Source organism: Trachurus trachurus (assembly GCF_905171665.1).
Source record: "Trachurus trachurus genome assembly, chromosome: 1".
NCBI lineage: Eukaryota > Metazoa > Chordata > Actinopteri > Carangiformes > Carangidae > Trachurus > Trachurus trachurus.
Genome location: NC_139891.1, coordinates 27,281,146 through 27,300,508, shown reverse-complemented (window position 1 = coordinate 27,300,508; position 19,363 = coordinate 27,281,146). Strand labels below are relative to the sequence as shown.

At 44.5% G+C, this 19,363-nt stretch overlaps 1 protein-coding gene across 1 annotated transcript in view; it reads right to left on the bottom strand.

The window, feature by feature from the left end:
- myo15ab (myosin XVAb) overlaps positions 1-19,005 on the bottom strand; it is a gene marked incomplete at both ends in the record, with an annotated part of 60,394 nt that extends 41,389 nt beyond the window's left edge. Inside the window, 16 exons of the mRNA XM_083975978.1 lie at positions 4,784-4,897; positions 5,569-5,632; positions 6,854-6,957; positions 7,185-7,275; positions 7,517-7,591; positions 9,171-9,280; positions 9,406-9,469; positions 9,860-9,942; positions 10,234-10,630; positions 11,486-11,718; positions 11,887-12,084; positions 12,553-12,870; positions 12,963-13,073; positions 13,206-13,948; positions 14,141-15,602; positions 16,372-19,005. Of these exons, the coding sequence (XP_083832104.1) occupies positions 4,784-4,897; positions 5,569-5,632; positions 6,854-6,957; positions 7,185-7,275; positions 7,517-7,591; positions 9,171-9,280; positions 9,406-9,469; positions 9,860-9,942; positions 10,234-10,630; positions 11,486-11,718; positions 11,887-12,084; positions 12,553-12,870; positions 12,963-13,073; positions 13,206-13,948; positions 14,141-15,602; positions 16,372-19,005 (6,801 nt within the window). The remainder of the gene's footprint in view (positions 1-4,783; positions 4,898-5,568; positions 5,633-6,853; positions 6,958-7,184; positions 7,276-7,516; positions 7,592-9,170; positions 9,281-9,405; positions 9,470-9,859; positions 9,943-10,233; positions 10,631-11,485; positions 11,719-11,886; positions 12,085-12,552; positions 12,871-12,962; positions 13,074-13,205; positions 13,949-14,140; positions 15,603-16,371) is intronic.
- Between the last annotated feature and the right edge of the window lie 358 nt (positions 19,006-19,363).

Genomic DNA, 19,363 nt, shown 5'->3' with positions numbered 1-19,363 from the left:
ATTGGTACCAGGAATTAAGAAACCATACCATGCACTAATCAATAACTCATTTGATATGGGGCTGCATGGATTGTAATGGAGTGTGAGTGTTTGGGTGTTAATGATGCTGCAGTGTACAGCAATACTACTGTTCTCCTATTCACCTATAATGTGTTTTTCATGATTTTCTTTTTTATTTGTTTGTTTCTTACGTGTGAGTTTAGGGGTTTGTGATGTTGTGCTGCGTGTGGGGAGGGGCAGTGTTGTGTCTCTGTCTTTGATGGTGTTGTGATACAGCCCTCTGTTTCTCTGCTCTGATGCTGTCTGACCTGTTTTTGACATTTCCTTTTTAATAAAAAAAAAAAGTCCAATATAGAGAGATGGCATCAATCTAATAATAATGTTAAAAAGAAAACCTCCCAAACCAACCCAACAGACATTAAAGGGATAGTTCAGCATTCTGGTAAATTGACCCATTGCCATAATCCCTATAATTTTAGCAGTAGGTTCGTTACCTTTAATTGTCGGTGCAAGCTATTTTTAGAACAGCGGAGCAGAGCCGCGAGCTGCTCAGAGCTACGCTACGGAGGCTAATGGGATTTCTTGGTTTCCCTCATCAAACTCATCAAACTCATCAAATACACAATCCAACAACTCCAAAACGCTCTGGTGGACAAGTTGTGACCTGCACATTCACCACGCTATGAGATAATAACAGAACGTTACAAGACAGAGTAGTTTTAGTGGTAAATGCAGAGACTGCTTGCTGAAAAACTGCTACCGACAGGTACACGCATCAGCGGTTTTGCATGAACACACAAACACACACACAAATAATGTTCTGTTATTATCTCATAGCGTGGTGAATGTGCAGGTCACAACTTGTCCACCAGAGTGTTATGGAGTTGTTGGATTGTGTATTTGATGAGTTTGATGAGGGAAACCAAGAAATCCCATGAGCCTCCGTAGCGTAGCTCTGAGCAGCTCGCGGCTCTGCTCCGCCGTTCTAGAAATAGCTTGCACCGACAATTGAAGTTAACGAACCTACCGCTATGACTATAGGGATTATGGCAATGGGCCAATTTGCCAAAATGTTGAACTATCCCTTTAAAACCTCCTGCATACTGTAACTTTTATTTAGTAATGAAAACAATATGGGATATTATTTGATCAAACTGCATCTTCTACTACATTGTTTCCCTTATGTGTATGTAGACATTTGTGTGCATGTATGAACTTGATCTTGTAATATAATACATAGTTTTGGTATGTATGTTTTGGTATTTAATTTTTTACAGTACAAAGAGAGGAGTTCAAGGTATTGATGTTTAAAAAAAAGTCCACAAAAGATATAGCCTAGAAATCTAGACGCACCCTAGCGGCAGCAAATATATTTGCTCCGCAGGTGGGTCTAGAAACGAGCCAGAGGAACTTTTTGAGTCTCGAACACCGTTTGTGTTCACCAATCACAGCGCTCTATCTGTTTAGAGAGTCGTTGGGCGGGCTTAACGCGATGGCGACATACATTTTAATTGGCTTGTCAGGCTAACGACATCCTGCTCTTTGCTCTGATTGGTCGTAGCGCTACCCTATTGCGTGCAGAGGCAGTTTGAAAGACAGCCTTCATCCCGCCCCCTGGATTGAGCCGAGGTCTACCGGTCGTTTCCAGACTAGACATTTTAGTGATATAGTCTGGCTTGTCAGGCTACAAAAGATATTGAACACAATCAGTATTAATATAGTTACTTGTTAATGAATCCGTAATAGCTGAATAGAACATAAACTGGTCAGTATTTACATGTATATAGGACAATCTTTTTTACGGAGCCATGACTCCAGTTTTTCTTCCTCCTCCCTGTGTTTGTCTGTCGTCCCCCTGTGTGTCCTCGCTCTCTCTCTCTTTCATTCAGTAGAAATAAATTCCCTGACTCCTTGTCCACTTTTCTGTCAGATAATTGTTTCAGCCAGTCTGCTGCCTCACATTTGGGCTGCTTGGAAAGCACTCTCAATTTTTGCTTCCCTGCACTAACAATTGTTCCCTTGTGTCCAGGACTCTCTGCCCACCTGCCTCATCAGTATGACTGCCATGCTCCAAACAAGCCAGCTCCATCTTGCCAGTCTCCAGACCGGCACACTCAGCAGCTCGCTCTCATGCTTATTCACTAGCAGCCAAGCCATCAGTCCCGTCACAACCCTCCTGTCTGCTCAATTCACTCCCCTGCTAACCGAGACAACCACTTTCATCTCCCCGTCCATTCTCATAACCCCCACTCACCTTTTCAAGTACAATAACCTGACTCAGTGTGCTGCTCAGAGTCTGGACGCAGAATAACAAAACATAAACCTGAAGCTCTACAGACAGTCTAATGAAAGTTTACACCGTGCAAAATATAACGGCCAATCTTCATGAAAAGACTTCTTTCCAATCAGATGGGCTCTTGTAATTTGGTGTTAATACAACACCATACTGAGTTAATATATCCCAAGCAAAAGATTTATGCCTTTTTTTCCCATTTTTAAAAAGTGAAATTAGTGTTATTATTTGTATTTTCCTCATTAAGTGGGTGTGCAATTGGCCAAGATTTCTGCTTCTTTTTGTAATTTATGCTCCAATTTGGAGACAAGGAAACACAGATGTAGATTTGAAGTGAACATACAGAAAGCATCAATAAATATTTAGTGAATATATAATAATACATCTAAGGGGCTGTGAAATAATTCATGGGAAAACAGTAAAGAAAAAAGACCAAGAGTGTAAAGTGGAGGCTGCTGTGAATGTCAATGGTGCTTGATCAGAAACTAAAACTGCACAAGAATAAGACTCTGGATGAAAAGTTACCAAAGTTATTACATTTCATCCTGAGGGGAACATGAATGCATCAACTGTCACTGCGCTTAAAGGGATATTTCAACATTTTGGCAAATTGGCCCATTGCCATAATCCCTATAGTTTTAGCATTAGGTTCGTTACCTTTAATTGTCGGTGCAAGCTATTTTTTGAATGGCGGAGCCGAGCCATGAGCTGCTCAGAGCTACGCTACGGAGGCTACAGTAATGGAATTTCTTGATTTCCCTCATCAAATACACAATCCAACAACTCCAAAACGATCTGGTGGACAAGTTGTGACCTGAACATTCACCACGCTATGAGATAATAACAGAACGTTACCAGACAGAGTTGTTTTAGAGGTAAATTCATGCAAAACCGCTGATGCGTGTTCCCGTCGGGGGCAGTTTTTCAACAGTCTCTGCATTTACCTCGAAAACAACTCTGTCTCGTAACTTTCAGTTATTATCTCATAGCGTGGTGAATGTGCAGGTCACAACTTGTCCACCAGAGCGTTTTGGAGTTGTTGGATTGTGTATTTGATGAGTTTGATGAGGGAAACCAAGAAATCCCTTAAAGGGATAGTTCAACATTTTTGAAAATTGGCCCATCGCCATGATCCCCCTAGTAATAGCAGTAGGTTCGTTACCTTTAATTGTTGGTCCAAGCTGCTTTTAGATCGGGGGAGAAGAATACCGAGCGGCGCAGCTACACTACGGAGGCTAATGGAATTTCTTGGTTTTGCTCATCAAACTCAGCAAATACACAACCAAAAAACTCAAAAACGCTGTGGTGGACAAGTTGTGGCCTGCACATTTACCACGCTATGAGATAATAGCGGAAAGTTGCGAGATGGAGTTGTTTTAGAGGCAAAGTCGGACTTTACACTCTAGACGGCTGCTCGGCGGAGTGATTTCAAAAGCGCCTGTTTACTGCAGATACGTCCGTATACTACGGCACTGGCTGAGGTGCGCACACTGTGTCCCTCCGACCAGTGGTTCACTGAAGAAAGTAGTTCCGAGTATTTGCTTCACTTCTCTTAACTTTCCGCTATTATCTCATAGCGTGGTAAATGTGCAGGTCACAACTTGTCCACCACAGCGTTTTTGAGTTTTTTGGTTGTGTATTTGCTGAGTTTGATGAGCAAAACCAAGAAATTCCATTAGCCTCCGTAGTGTAGCTGCGCCGCTCGGTATTCTTCTCCCCCGATCTAAAAGCAGCTTGGACCAACAATTAAAGGTAACGAACCTACTGCTATTACTAGGGGGATCATGGCGATGGGCCAATTTTCAAAAATGTTGAACTATCCCTTTAAGCCTCCGTAGCGTAGCTCTGAGCAGCTTGCCGCTCTGCTCCACCGTTCTAAAAATAGCTTGCACCGACAATGAAAGGTAACAAACCTACTGCTATGACTATAGGGATTATGGCAATGGGCCAATTTGCCAAAATGTTGAACTATCACTTGAAATATTTTTATGTTTTGTAATGTGAAGGGAGGCAATGCAAATAAGAATTTCATTGCATAGTTTTACTATGTATATGACAATAAAGGATTGTATCCTCTGGGGATCAAACATGAGCAAACATTTTAAGATAATATATCCAATAACTGTTGAGATATTTAAGTGTGGATCAGTCAGACTGGGAGATGATACTGCTTTTTATGTAAAATCCCACCGACTGAAACTAACCATGATCTTTAAAGCCTAAATAGATGACACAAGCACACACACTATTTATGTAAAGAAACCAGAAACACACACACACATTACACCTAAAACACATAGATCCCAGGCAGCAAAGGTTACCCACTCCAAATTTGGGTTCAGCAACGAGTTTTGCCATTAATCACTGTGTCGAATAAATGTCACATTATCACAAAATTGACACCTCATTTGTTAATGTGACCGTGAAAATTGATTACAGTGACCACTCCTTATCTGTGCCCTGTGTGTGAGTGTGTGAGTGAGTGAGCACCTGATTCAGATAGTAGTAAGTCTCCGCTTCCTGCAGATACAGCGAGCGCTTCTCATGAGGAGGAAGACCAGCCAGCATCTCATAGAAGATGTGGTAGTTCCTCTCTGATTTGGCCTGCGGATGACAACACACGCACACATGCACACATGCACACATGCACACACACACACACACACAGAATTAGCTGTGTGAAAGCTCTTTGCTTTAAGCCTATGGTGGTAGATTAACTGGGATGGAAACAGTCCTGTAGCAAAAACAGAGTGATGGATAAATGAACACATGAATGGACGAAGGACTGAGCCAATCCAATCCAATCCACATTATTTGTATCGCACATTTTAAAAACAACAGGGTTACCAAAGTGCTGCACAACAGATATAAAAACAATAAAATAAATAAAGTTAAAGTTAAAATACAGTAAATTAATAGCATATAAAAGCAATAAGAAAAACATAAAATCAGATAAAACACTGAGAAATATAAAAATACAATAAAAGACAAACAGAGACTACACAACTCTCATACTGTAGTAAAAATGAGATTTTAAACGAGATTTAAAAGTAGTTCCTGATGATGATGATGATGATGATGATGATGATGATGATGATGATGATGAACGGAGTGTGGAGCAACGTGGAGGCACAGTTGGATAAAGAGCAACATGTCTGACACCTCTCATGCCGTCTGCTCCTACAATCTCCTCTTTCTTACAGTGACTCAGGTGTAAGAGGACTCCACCTGACCTGCCCAGTGTGTGTGTGTGTGTTGTTGTGTTTTTTTTTCACCTGAAAGACAATGCGAGACTTCTCCAAAAGGTACTGAGACGTTATGGCACCACTGATTACACCCCTGGTAAATGACACACATGCACGCACACACAAGCACACACACGCACACACACACACACACACACAGTAAGTCCGAGTTAAGTAACAGGTCATACATGTGTAATGTGCTTGGATCTTCTCCGTCACAGTTGGAAAAGAGAACCAGCTGTGTTACTGGGATATGTTAATTTAGTCTCCACTAAACCCATGGTGAGTGTGTGTGTGTGTGTGTGTGTGTGTGTGTGTGTGTGTGTGTGTGTGTGTGTGTGTGTGTGTGTGTGTGTGTGTGTACAGTAGACATGCAAACTGTGCTGTCCGTTGGCTTTGCAAGTGTTTGTGTTTGTGTCAGAGATGTAGCCTACTACAGAAACTCTGCACAGATTTTTAAAGCAGCTGTTGTTGTTAAATCTAAACCATGACATACAGTAAATTGACAAACACATTTCCATAGCAACAGAAAGAAAAAAAAAAAAAACTTTGCTCTGGCTAAATGTAAGCTGCTTTCTGAATTCTTCATCTTTACAAATGTTTGATTAGGTTTTAAAGGGATAGTTCAACATTTTGGCAAATTGGCCCATTGCCATAATCCCTATAGTCATAGCAGTAGGTTTGTTACCTTTAATTGTCGGTGCAAGCTATTTTTAGAACGGCGGAGCAGAGCCGCAAGCTGCTCAGAGCTACGCTATGGAGGCTCATGGGATTTCTTGGTTTCCTTTGTCAAACTCATCAAATACACAATCTAACAACTCCAAAACGCTCTGGTGGACAAGTTGCGACCTGCACATTCACCACGCTATGAGATAATAACAGAACGTTACGAGACAGAGTTGTTTTAGAGGCAAATTCATGCAAAACCGCTGTTGCGCGTTGCCTTCAGGGGCAGTTTTTCAGCAAACAGTCTCCGCATTTACCTCTAAAACAACTCTGTCTCGTAAAGTTCTGTTATTATCTCATAGTGTGGTGAATGTGCAGGTCACAACTACTGCTATGACTATAGGGATTATGGCAATGGGCCAAATTTCCCAAAATGTTGAACTATCCCTTTAATTGTTGGTCATGCACTGGTGCAACACATACAATGATGTTTTCTTGAGAAAATACATTTAATTATAACACTGTTTGGCCCCAGTTATAACAACATAGTGTTATATGTTATAACGACATATCTGACTCTGATGTCATCCAGATTCTCTACGGTCTCCCTGGCAACAGCTGTTCGACGTAACTTGCTGTTGTCACTTACTCCTCCATGTAGATCTGCGTGTATTTGCCAAAGCGTGAGGAGTTGTCATTGCGCACTGTTTTGGCATTCCCAAAAGCCTCCAGAAGGGGCGTGGCCTCCAGGATCTGACCAATCGGACGGAGACAGAGACAGAAACGTTACCGTGGGTTACATTAAAACATGGCTGCCATTTTGTCAGAACATGCAAAAACAAACAAGAGCAAGGACACTTTACCTCTATCTGATGGTGAATGGGAGGGAAGAAGAGAAGGAAGTTAGTTAAATGAGCACATGTATGGAGCGTGTTTGTATTTACACATATATAGATATATAAAATAAACTGTGTATCTACCTGCTGTGAGACATTACGTTTGTGATGTATGGCTGTCAGGTAGCGCAGGATCAGTTTAGTAGCTTCCGTCTTTCCTGATCCGCTCTCTCCGCTGTAATAACAGAAAAAGAGTCAACCGGATTCTTTATTATTCACGTCAAGAGCACAGTTTGGACATAATAAGCATAAAAATAAAAACTCTGAAAATGGGTATAGTCAAAAAAGCATTTCCCTGTTTCAAAGACAGCTTTGAATTTTTAGAGTGCCACTTTAAAGTTAAAATGAGCAGCTCATTCAAGGCCTCGCTCAGCCTCGAGAGTCTAAAGGAAGAATGTAAAACAGCTCTTTCATACCTGATCACAATACACTGGTCCTTTTTGGCATCCATCATGGTGGTATATGAGAGATTAGCAATGGCAAAAAGATGGCTGCAACACAACGGAACATGTTTATTATTAACTTTATTTAATGAACAAATGCATTTGAGTGCTCATTGGTCATGGTCTTGAGTGTGTGTAGATGTAAAAGTGGTAGTGAAATCCATAACCAAACTCTCCCTTGGCAACCAACCAACAGCGGTGTAACAGGAGCCTCTCACTAACACCTGAGAGTGCCGGCATTCACACCTCCATTTACCACCGTACTGCAGCTCACAGCACGGCTTACGACACATGTAGACAGATGTAGTACAACAGTATAATCACACACAGGGACACACACAGTAGTCGCCACCAGAGCTTTCAGGAAAAAGGTTCGGAGAGTTAAGTTTAATCTTTTCTGTTCAGTATGTGAAAGCTCATAAATCTAGCAGCAAGGCTGCGCAGGTGTTTAAAATACACAGGGATAGACTATTATAAGTTCGATCTGACATTGAGCTATGCGAGCGAGTGCAGCCGTCCATGAAATGTGAAACTATTCAAAAAGAGCTTCATCTTGCAAAATTGAAGTTCTCTATAAAAAGCACTTTATCTGAATCAGACATTTAGGCCCCGTTCAGTCGTCTGTAGTGATCCAATCACCTGGTCAGCCCCCATTCACACCTACTTTAAAATGTCTTGGTAATGCTATTACTATGATTTAGAAGTATAATTTTATTTAATTTATTCATCATTTAAATAATTCTTCCTACTAATCTGTATGTTATTCATAAACACGGTTTTAAATGTTTAACTCTGGATTAATAAGATCATCTGTGATGTGTATAATGACTGTATTTCATTCTTAAAATATAAATATAACTTTAAATAGAAATAGAAAATATTTTGTTCATGCCCAATGTCTTTGGCTTACATGTGAAGCAAGTCAAGTGCAATAAATTACAAACCAGTTATTTAGGAGATGTCAGATGATGATTATTTCTTACGTGTAAGTAAATGATTCACAAACTATTCAGATGTACATGTATGCTCCACCTATATACATGGATATATATAATGATTTAGACATGTACTAATGTTTAGTGAGTGTATTAACAGATGTTTTATCATAGATGTGCTTGTTAAACATTTATACCTGAGTTTATAAATAACATAATAATGAGACTCAGTGTAGGAAGAATGCTTTATAAATAATGAATTTAGTAATTAATAATGCTTAACTAATGCTTAATAGTGTGTAGTTGCCAATGTTTCATTTTTCATCCATTTGAAATAGTAAAAATGTTTTCGGTTAATAATCAAACTGTGTCGGGATTAATTAGGCTGTGGAAGAGAGTGGGACGTCAGTAGAGTGGGCGGTTCTTCATTTGCTTTCACACATTTGTTAAATGATTGTGGATCAGAACGCCTCCGAACATGGCGGACTGAGTGATAGCACCTCAGACGCATCCCCATGTGAGACGAGACCTGAGAGACGTCCTGCGTACAGATGTTGAGACAGACAAACAGGCCAGACTGAAAACATGACCTCATCAGTGGAGGTAAAGTTCAGAGGATGACAGGTTTGACACATACAAACACACCTGCACATATATACACACACACAAACACACACAGTTGTGGGTCTTACGGAGGGTTGTCACTCAGGCCGCGGCCTTCATACTGAAGCACCATGTCCGTGCCGTAAATGTTCAGCAACTTGTAGGGATTGACAGACACCAGGATGCTGCCAATGTAAGTCTGTGTGGGAGAGAAAAAAAAAAACAAGAAGACAGAGAAAGGACAAGAAGGAGAGTGGATGAATGCATGTTGTTGACATTTGATGATATTAGTTATTGAATTAGCATTTTAGAAACGAGGCGTACGTAGAGGAGTTCCTGGTCGAAGCGCTTCTTCAGGTTCATCAGCACCGTGGTCTCATTCAGCTCACTGAAAATTAAACACACAGAGCACATATTATCTCACTGGAGCAGGTTTCCCACACTCACTTTGACATCCAAAATTAATTACCCTTCACTGACATTCAAGATCTCCCTCTGTGAGAGCAAAACATCAGAGTAAAGTTTTTTTACTCGCCACCAGGACGTCACGCAATGTTTGTGTGATCGTTTCTTTCAAACTGTTGCTGTTGTTGTTGTTGAAGTATCACAAACAACTAATGCAAGGGTTTCCTCGGGATGCAAAGTGATTTTTTTTTCCAAAAGTACACGACACAATGAGTCTGCACTGAAACAACCCGTCGCTCTACACTGGAGCAACAACACAATGATCTGTGCGAGTGTGACACGAGGCTGTTTGTTAATACTGGATTGTGCTTACGGCAGCTGTGTCATGTCCTCCATTCCCTCTGCCCAGCGCTTCACCCTGTGGCCCGTTGTGGGCATGCTTAGGATAGAGAAGATCTGGAAAAACACACACACACACACATTAACACAAACAGGCATAATGATATGCAATTAGTAACACTGTCATGCAACATTGTCAAAGCTTTAGGGATTCTGTCATCTCTTGATGCAGAGCTGATGTGAAATATGCAGACACTTGAATATTAAATGTTTTTCGGGCCACACGGCCTCAGTGTTGTTTTGCTTGATGTCAACATTACAGTCCTATCCCAACTTATTCTGCATTTGCTGTAATAAGAAACCACAAACACATCATCCTAAACACATGAATTACACAAACGTAGCTACCTTGTCATACCAGTTTTGACCAGGCGCTCTGTCTCTGCCAGGAGTCCAGTCTGGGTCCTTAAACTGTCCGTCCACAGATTGAGCCATGGGCGAGTATCCCTCCAACACCCCGTCCTCCCTGTACATGGCCCACTTTGACAGATTCTGGACCGTGCCGTGTGGCAAAACTCTCTCAGCGGCCCAAACATCCTCCCCGCCCTCCCCTCCTCCTCCACGGGTGTTCCTGGCCCAGTGGCCCGAGCGTGGCCCATAGGGAGGAATCACAGCGTAGCGATTATCCTCACCCTGCAGGCCCGTTGGCACCCTGTATGAAGCGTAGCGAAGGTCCTGGTTTTGGATGGCGTCGGACAGGCTGGGGTTGTGGAACCGACGTGCGAGGAGAGAGCTATCCGGCAGCCTGTGGGCCAAGCAGTCGTTAGAAAAATGACTTTGAAATTGTTTTGGGTAAAATTTGTGTTTGTGGTATAATTGGCAACTCATATGGCTTTTCTACAAAAACACAGGACCAAGGATCTACACCTGGAGACCAATCAGGGACTAAATTTAGTTCCTGTTAGTTCAAGATCTAAATAAAAGTCCCAGATAAAGCTGAATACTTGATGATGACCCAGGAACTTTAGGTCGGTTTTTCACAGTACTTGTGCACTTAATCATTCATAAAACAATGCGTTACCGAACATTTGTTGATGTTTATTAACATTAAAAAACAAAGTCTGCCTTTGTTGCCGCCCCAAGAAATTAATGGTGCGAGAACAGAGGACCGAAAAACTGAAATAAAACTTTACTTGCGGATGGTTTCATGGCAGTTTTAGGGCAAAAATACACAACCATTAAAGTCTCAGTGGATCGTCTACTCTGGAGATAGACACTGATGTTTCCCCATTTCCATTATCTCCTCTGCATGCCTCCTTTTCATTCATTTATTCATCACATCCAATTCAAACATTAGAGTCACTGAACAGGACAATTCTGTGTTATTGTCTCCTTGTGCCAGAAAATTGCGTTTCAATGTAATAGTGCATTTTCTGTCATTGGTCTTTTGTTTTGCCTGTGGTGAAATGCAAACAGGAATGCATTTAGTTTTCCTCGTCCCACAGTTTGGTCAAAGGGGGGTTATATTACATTCTCCATTGGTAAAAAGTTAATGCCTACCCTGCACCTCGAGCTCTTAACAGGTAATTCCGTGCAACACCTGGACACGCCTATGAAGTCATCCTGTGTCCTAGTTTCCATTAATAGTGTAGTTCCCTACCTGAACTGGACACTACGGAGTTCCTCATTCTTCATAGCAGAGGAGAGGTTGGGAGGAGTGGGTTTGGGTACACCTGACAGCGCTGAGTTTGATGACAGGTGAAAGAGATCTGTAGATCGAAGTCCCCGGTTTTGCCTCAGAGCGCCCGCAAGGTTGGGCTTCTGGCCAGGGATAACCAGGGTGCCATCGGGGAGGTGGTATGATGCATTACGAAGGTTCGGATTCGTAAGGGCCTGCAGGTTATTCAAGGATATGGTCACAATTCATACAACTTGGCATCTTATTGATTCAAAATGTTTGACTTTCAAACAAACATGCACTAAGTTAGTAGAAAAAAGAAAGTCATTATAGTACACAGGTAGTGCAGCAAAGTTAAAATGATTAATGTAACAAGCACATACTGCAGACAGGTCAGGGGAAACTGGTTTCCGTGGGTCGATGATGATGGTCCCATCAGGCAGGGTGTACGACGCACCCTTTAGATAGGGGTTCTGCAGGGCGGCTGCCAGACTGGGACTCTTTGGTTTCCTTGGGTCGATTATAACGGTCCCATCTGGGAGGGTGTAGGAGGCTCCTTTCAAGGCCGGGTTGCTGAGAGCCTAAATGTTACAGAGGCTGGTTTCAGTTAAGGTACTGTAAGCCTGAAACAGCAAACACACACCGGTGGGAAATGGCACATGTCAAAAAATGCCACAGTTTAGTATGTTTGATTACAAATTTGGGGAAATTATTGACCTCCGAGATAAAATGTTAAATCTTACATATTTCGATTAGATGAATTAGAAAACAGGTGATAAAGTCACTGGTTTGAAATATTTGAACTGCTGTATCTTGGAAACTGGAGCCAATTAACATTCAGGACTTAATTTTCCTGTATCAGTGATCCAGTTCTGATAAAAATTTTGCTGCTTTTGTCTCAGAGGTTTTCGCCTTGTAGACCAGTGTTACTAGTTGCTATTAACAAAGTACAAAGAGATATTATCAGTTCTTTACTGAGGTGTAACTACATGGTTCAGGAAGGAGATGAAATTATAGATAAACACACATTGACTGTATCCATCACTAACCTTAGCCAGGTTTGGTGAAATAGGTCTATTAGGGTCTTGAATCCCTTCTGGTAATGATAGGGAGGCATTGAGCAGGGAAGAGCCTTGGAGGACGTTTTGCAGGTTTGGAGAAACAGGTTTCCGAGGATCAATGATGATAGTGCCATCCGGCAGGGTGTATGACGCGCTCTTCAGATAAGGGTTCTGAAGCGCTGCTGATAAGTTTGGAGACTTTGGTTTCTTGGGGTCAATCACAATGGTACCATCAGGGAGAGAGTAGGAGGCTTCACGCAGAGCTGGGTTATTGAGGGCCATGGCCAGGTTTGGAGAAATGGACTGCTGCGTGGGCAGAGAAAAGCACAAACTTACTTTAGGCAAAGGGAAGAGAAGATATTTCAATAAAAGGTTAAGGAACAAGAGTCATTGGTTACTTGCTGTCTGGGATCTATAATGGTGCCATCAGGGAGAGTATACGAAGCACTCTTGAGATCCTGGTTCTGAAGAGCTCTAGAAAGGTTGGGAGACATGGGCTTCCGGGGGTCCTGTGTGGATGGACAGTAGAAGAGTACTGTAATGATGCATGCAATTTTTTTATAGTGGTCTATGTAAGGCAAGGCAAGGCAAGGCAATTTTATTTGTAGACACATACAGTTAGTTATGTTCCTTATACCTACCCTGATTACTGATCCATCAGGCAAGGTGTATGAGGCTCCACGGACTTGTTGGTTTTGCAGGGCATTGCCAAGCAAAGGGGAGGAGCGTGGATCTGCATACGGTGACACCAAGGTACCGTCCGGCAGCCGGTATGATGCCTGCATCAGTTGTGGGTTCTGCAGAGCTCTTCCCAACATTGGTGAGGAAGGTGGTTGGGGGGCGTATGGAGACCGTCTGAATTGCACCGGTGTCTGATAAGAGGCATGGCGGAGGTTTGGGCTCTGCTGTAACGCTCTATGAACTTGAGGTCCAGCTGGTGCGTAAGGGTTACGCCGTTGCATCATCGGTGATCTCAAAGTTGAGACATTGTGCAAATCAGCTCTGTTCTGCAGGGCGTCGTGGAGGAGTGGTGCCGGGCCAGGCTCAGAGATATAATCGTACGGGGTAACAACAGTTGGTCCGTAGGGTGAACGGAGCTGTGGGGTCTGATAAGAAGCAACGCCTCTTAGTGCCTGACCGTGTCTCATGGCTCTGGGGAGCATTGGGGTTGCAGGTACTGATGCAGCATATGGGGACTGAGGCCTCTGAAGAGGAGACACGTATGATGCATCCCTGACTGCCTGATTCTGCAGAGCTCCAGACAACACTGGGGAGGAGGGGGGCAGAGGTTGCTCATAAGGTGACATAGGTGACATATAGGATGCATCTCGTATAGCTTGATTCTGCAGCGCTCCTGACAGCATCGGGGAGGAGGGGGCCAGAGGTTGCTCATAAGGTGACATAGGTGACATATAGGATGCATCTCGTATAGCTTGATTCTGCAGCGCTCCTGACAGCATCGGGGAGGAGGGGGGCAGAGGTTGCTCATAAGGTGACATAGGTGACATATAGGATGCACCTCGAATAGCTTGATTCTGCAGTGCTCCTGACAGCATGGGGGACGAAGGGGCCATACGCTGCTGATAAGGTGACATCGGTCTCTGCAGTGGGGGAATGTAGGATGCGTCCCGGATCGCCTGGTTTTGCATTGCGCCAGAGAGCGAGGGGGACGATGGAACATAAGTTTCTACATATTGAGGAGCCATCTCACTCATGCCGACCACCTGGACTGCCTCTGGGCCAAAGGGTGAAGAGAAAGAAGCCTGACGGATAGCCTGGTTCCGCAAAGCACCAGATAACATGGGAGAAGGGGGTGCAGAAAACTGCAAAGCATTGGGATCATGAAACGGGCCAGACACATACGTCTCTGGTTGATAAGCTGGTGAGTGGACAGCTCGAGGGGGCAGGAGAGGGGAGGCCCGACGGGAGAGTCGAGGAGAGAGGCGTGGGGATGCAGGATGTGGCATGTGCTTCAGAGAGGGCTGCGGGGAAGCAGGGGGCATCCTTCTGATAGACTGCTGAGCCATGAGTGGACGTCCTCGAGCTATGGGGCGAGGAGGAAATCGCCCAGACTCTCTCCTTCCAATGGGAGCACGGTGGACCATGTGAGGGGAATGGAAAGGGGAAGGGAGTGACGAGTCCACCGTGAGAACAGAGGATGCGTTGCTTCTTATCGAGGAGGGACGAAATGGACGCACATTCTGGGTGGGTGGTGGCACTGGACGCCCTCTGAGACCCATAGGGGAGGGTCTGACAGTTCCTAAAGGAACATTTCCACCCATCCTGGGCCTGACCAAAGGGGTGGGGTCCCGAAGCAGTCGAGTAGAGCGACGAGAGAGGGTAGGAGATGATGGAGCAGGCCGTGGCCCTGCAGGGGATAAACTGCGGTGAGAAGGAGAGGGAGATCTTCTAGTGAGCTGTGGAGAGAGAGGGGGAGATGCACGACCGGGGGAGAGGGGACGTGACGGTGGTCCACGCATCTGTCTCCCTCCAAATGGGCTGCGAACGGGAGTTGGTGACGATGGGGGACTTCGCCTCCTCATGGAGGCACGAGGGGAAGAAGGTGGAGAACGTTGCCTCATCGAGGCCCGAGGTGAGGGTGGAGGACTCCGTCGAATCATAGAAGCTCGTGGAGAGTGAGGTGGTGAGGGTCCTCGGGCCAAAGGAGAAGGAGATCTCTGCGGTTGCATTCTACGACGGGCGAGAGGGGACGCCATGGGGGAGGATGGAGGTGACATCCGCCGTGACATTACAGAGGGGGGTCTTTGGGCACCAACAAACCCACCCCTCATTGACAGCTGTGGGGATGGGCTTCGCTGTGGAAGCAGAGGAGAAGGTACTCGAGATGGATGGCGTTGCAGCTGCGGGGAGGGCATCATGACAGAGCGGCGGGACGGAGTTGGAGAGGGTTGCAGGCGCCGCCCAGCGAGGGGGGACATACCTGCTTGCTTGATAATCATGGCAGTTGGAGTAGGGATTGATGGTGGGCCATAACCCTGCTGCTGTGGCATCATCATGGGATCTGCCATCATCTGCTGCTGGAAAAACACAACAAACATGGAAGACGTTAAGCAAGCAACACATCGAGAGAAAACTGACTAACAATACGAAATAGTAAAAGGGTCCAGTAAAAATACTCCTATGCAATGTACGTTATGTCAATCTTAAATGTGGAAAATGCAAAAACTAGTGTCTAATTAGTGGGATAAACTGTAACTGTTCCTAACCCCCTGGCAGGCAGTCGTCCGCTGGATGCCAGTGGTGTTGAGGCGAAAATAAATTAATGTGCTGTGTTCCTCTAACTCTACATGACAAGCAATGTAATAATAAATCTACAGTAAGAGATGAGTGGTTGGGTGAAAATTGTAAGTTTAACATGAAAAAGAAGAATTTATACTTATTTAGTATTTCATTGTTTCAATACTTCTAATCTAGAAGAATATTCACTCATTGGCTGTTCACAAGCCATAAATAAAGCTACTTAATTATGTCATAGACTTTCTTTTTTTATTCAGCCCAGCTCTTCTATCACTCATTGTGCTCCACTCTATTTTTAGAGTTCAGAACATGAAAGCTGAACAATGTGGTGGAACATTTTCTTAGTTGTTAGAGATGCTTTGGGTCTCCCTCTAGGCTGGGATTACTTAAAAAGAAGTGGGGGTGTGCTCTCAGAACACAGAGGGAATTTCTTCTTCTACATTTTCATGTGTTAATCATATGTTAACTCCACATTACAATAGGGAACAGGCTCCCAGCACAAAAGAACAGGGTTATACAGACTCAGTGACATAACAGAGATAGAATTACCTGTGGTGAAATCATTTGTGGGGGGATCATCTGTTGCTGTGGCAACATCATCTGTTGTGACGTCATCTGTTGTGGTAACATCATTTGTTGCTGGGGTGACATAGCCAGTGGTGGCATGATTTGGGGGGACATATCTTGTTCTTGCTGAAACATCATCTGCTGCTGTGGTGACATCATCGGTGATGGCGGCATCATTTGTGGGGGCATACCCTGTTCTTGTTGCATCATCATCATCTGTTGCTGTGGTGACATCATCTGCTGCTGTGGTGACATCATCGGTGATGGCGGCATCATTTGTGGGGGCATACCCTGTTCTTGTTGCATCATCATCATCTGTTGCTGTGGTGACATCATCTGCTGCTGTGGTGACATCATCGGTGATGGCGGCATCATTTGTGGGGGCATACCCTGTTCTTGTTGCATCATCATCATTTGTTCCTGAGGAGACATCATCATTGGTTGTTGCGGTAACATCCCCATTTGTTGCTGTAGTGAAATCATGTCGCCGAGTTGACCCGGTGCAAGAGGGATCTGGTCTTCGTACTGGATTTCTGACATGCTTTCGAATTCTGGATCAGGAGGTAAAGTGGGTGCCGGCGGCAGGGGCACATCCAGGCGCTCTTTGCCAAATAGGCGCACTTGAGGTCTGGGAACTCTGAATGTCATGTCCCCTGCCTGAAGTCCACCAGTATCATCCCCATATTGATCCATTTGACCTCCGTATTGGTCCCCATACAGACCTTGCACCTGCTCCATCCCCTGTCCTCCAAAGCCAAATACCTGCTGACCTCCTGGTGGCAATCCAACGGCCTGCTGGGAGCTGTAGTCTTGGTAGGGCATGCCAGCGTCGCTATAGCTAAATTGATAGTCAGGTAGATATCCCTCTTGCATTCCCATAGTTGCTCCATAAGGGTTTTCATAATAACCTTCCTGTCCGCTGTCGTAGTAACCCCCTTGTCCATCATCGTAGTAAACGCCTTGACCATTTTCATCATAATAACCCTGAGCCTGAGGGTCTACGAATCCATCTACCATTCCTTCATACATATGATCCTCCCCCATTTGTGCATAATAGTCCAGACCCTCTTCACCATACATTGCCATTGCCTGTTGTTGCTGGTAACCATAGTAATCAGCTTCCTGGTTGTTATAATAGCCTTGGGTGGAGGAATAGGGGTCATAGTAGTCCCCTATGCCCTCATCGTAAAGACCACCCTCATAATATTCTGCATTTGGATCATGAAGTCCCTCTTCCTCGTAATAACCCAGGTCTTGATAGTCTGCTCCCCCTGCTCTATCGTCATAGTACCCAAACTGCCCCTGGCCCCCATATGCTGCATCTCCATAAGCATCGTAACCATTGTCGTACTCTCCGTAACCTTTCTGGCGGGTCGATTGTCGCGGGTCGAATCCATAGGCCTCCTCCCCATGTTCGTCATAGCCGTCATTATGGTAACCACGAAGGTAACCTCTGGAGCTAGCTTGTCGACTCTGCGCCCTACGACCCCCCCAGCCATTTTGTCCGCGCATTTTGCTATTCAGGAACCTTTTGGTCAACCAGTTAGTTGCCGCTGCGACTCTACCCAGCAACATACTTCTGTTCTTGAAACCTTCAGCAGGCCCATCAGCGTCCTTCTTTCCAAATAAGCCCTTGAAGAACCCGGCCTTCCTCTCAAGTTGTTGTCCCCCTCCACCCAGACGCAACAGCATGTAGGTCGGCTTCTTACCACCGTTTTCTGCTGCTGCTTTGGCCTCTTTCTCCTTTTTCTTCTTTTTGCTGACCTTAAACCTCATCATGAATCGCGAGGTGTTCTTCAGAATTGATTTCCGCCGTTTCTTCTTGGCAAGTTTGTTCTTTCTCTTCCCCAACCTCAGGAACAAGCGAGATGTGCTCTTCAGCTTCTTCCTGCTGTTCCTGCGTCGCCTGAAACCAGAAAACTTCATGAACATCCTGGACATGTTCTTCAGTCCTCTTCTGGGGATTTCCTTTAACGGAACCGGTGGAGTTTCCTCTTTCTTCTTGATTTTCTTCTTCTTCGCATCGGCATCATGCTTCCCTCCTTTATGGTGGCGGTCATCTTTAGATTTCTTTTTAGATTTGCCATAATCCTCCTCATCCTCGTCATACTCATCTTCCTCCTCGTCATACTCCTCCTCATCTTCCTCTGAGTCTTCCCCACGTCTAGACCTCCCACCTTTTTTTCCCTTAGCCCCTTTGCCGCCCCGTCCCCTCCCCTTCCTGTCGTCTTCTGAGTATTCCTCCTCATCATCCAGATCTTCACTTAACTCATCCTCTTCCTCATCACTGAGGAGCTCCTCTTCCTCCTCCTCCTCCTCAGATTCCACTTTCTTACCCTTTCCTTTGTCTTTTCCTTTCTTTTTATCATCCTTCCCCTTTGGGGGCTCCTCTTTTCCCTTCTTCCCCCCTTTCTTGTCATCTTTTCCCCCTTTCTTGTCATCCTTCCCCCCCTTCTTATCATCCTTTCCACCTTTTTTATCATCTTTTCCACCTTTCTTATCATCTTTCCCTCCCTTTTTGTCATCCTTCCCCTTCTTTTCCTCCTCTTTCTTTTTCTCTGGTTCAGGCTTTCCACCCTTCTTTGCGTCCTTCTTGGCGTCTTTCTTGCCAGGCATTTTGATTTTAATACGTGGCTACGAGCACACCATGCCCTTTCTTCAGGATGCAATGCCGTAAACCTTCAAACACACAAACATAAAAAAAAATGTGACATGTTCTTTGTGTGGAAGTATTAACATGAAGGAAATATGAAGTGATGTGTTAGGAAAATAGTCTGACCTTTAAAACAGTCCTTGGTTTAGATGTGTCTGGGTGACTTTGCAGGTTCGCTATCTGTGTGAGGACAGGTCCACCTGGCCAAAGCAGTTCTACTCTGTCCAGATCTGGTCCCCATGAAGGCTCCTGTCCAGACACACAGAGCTAAATATCAGCAGTCTTTCGCCCTTGACATACATAGCCACACACACACACACA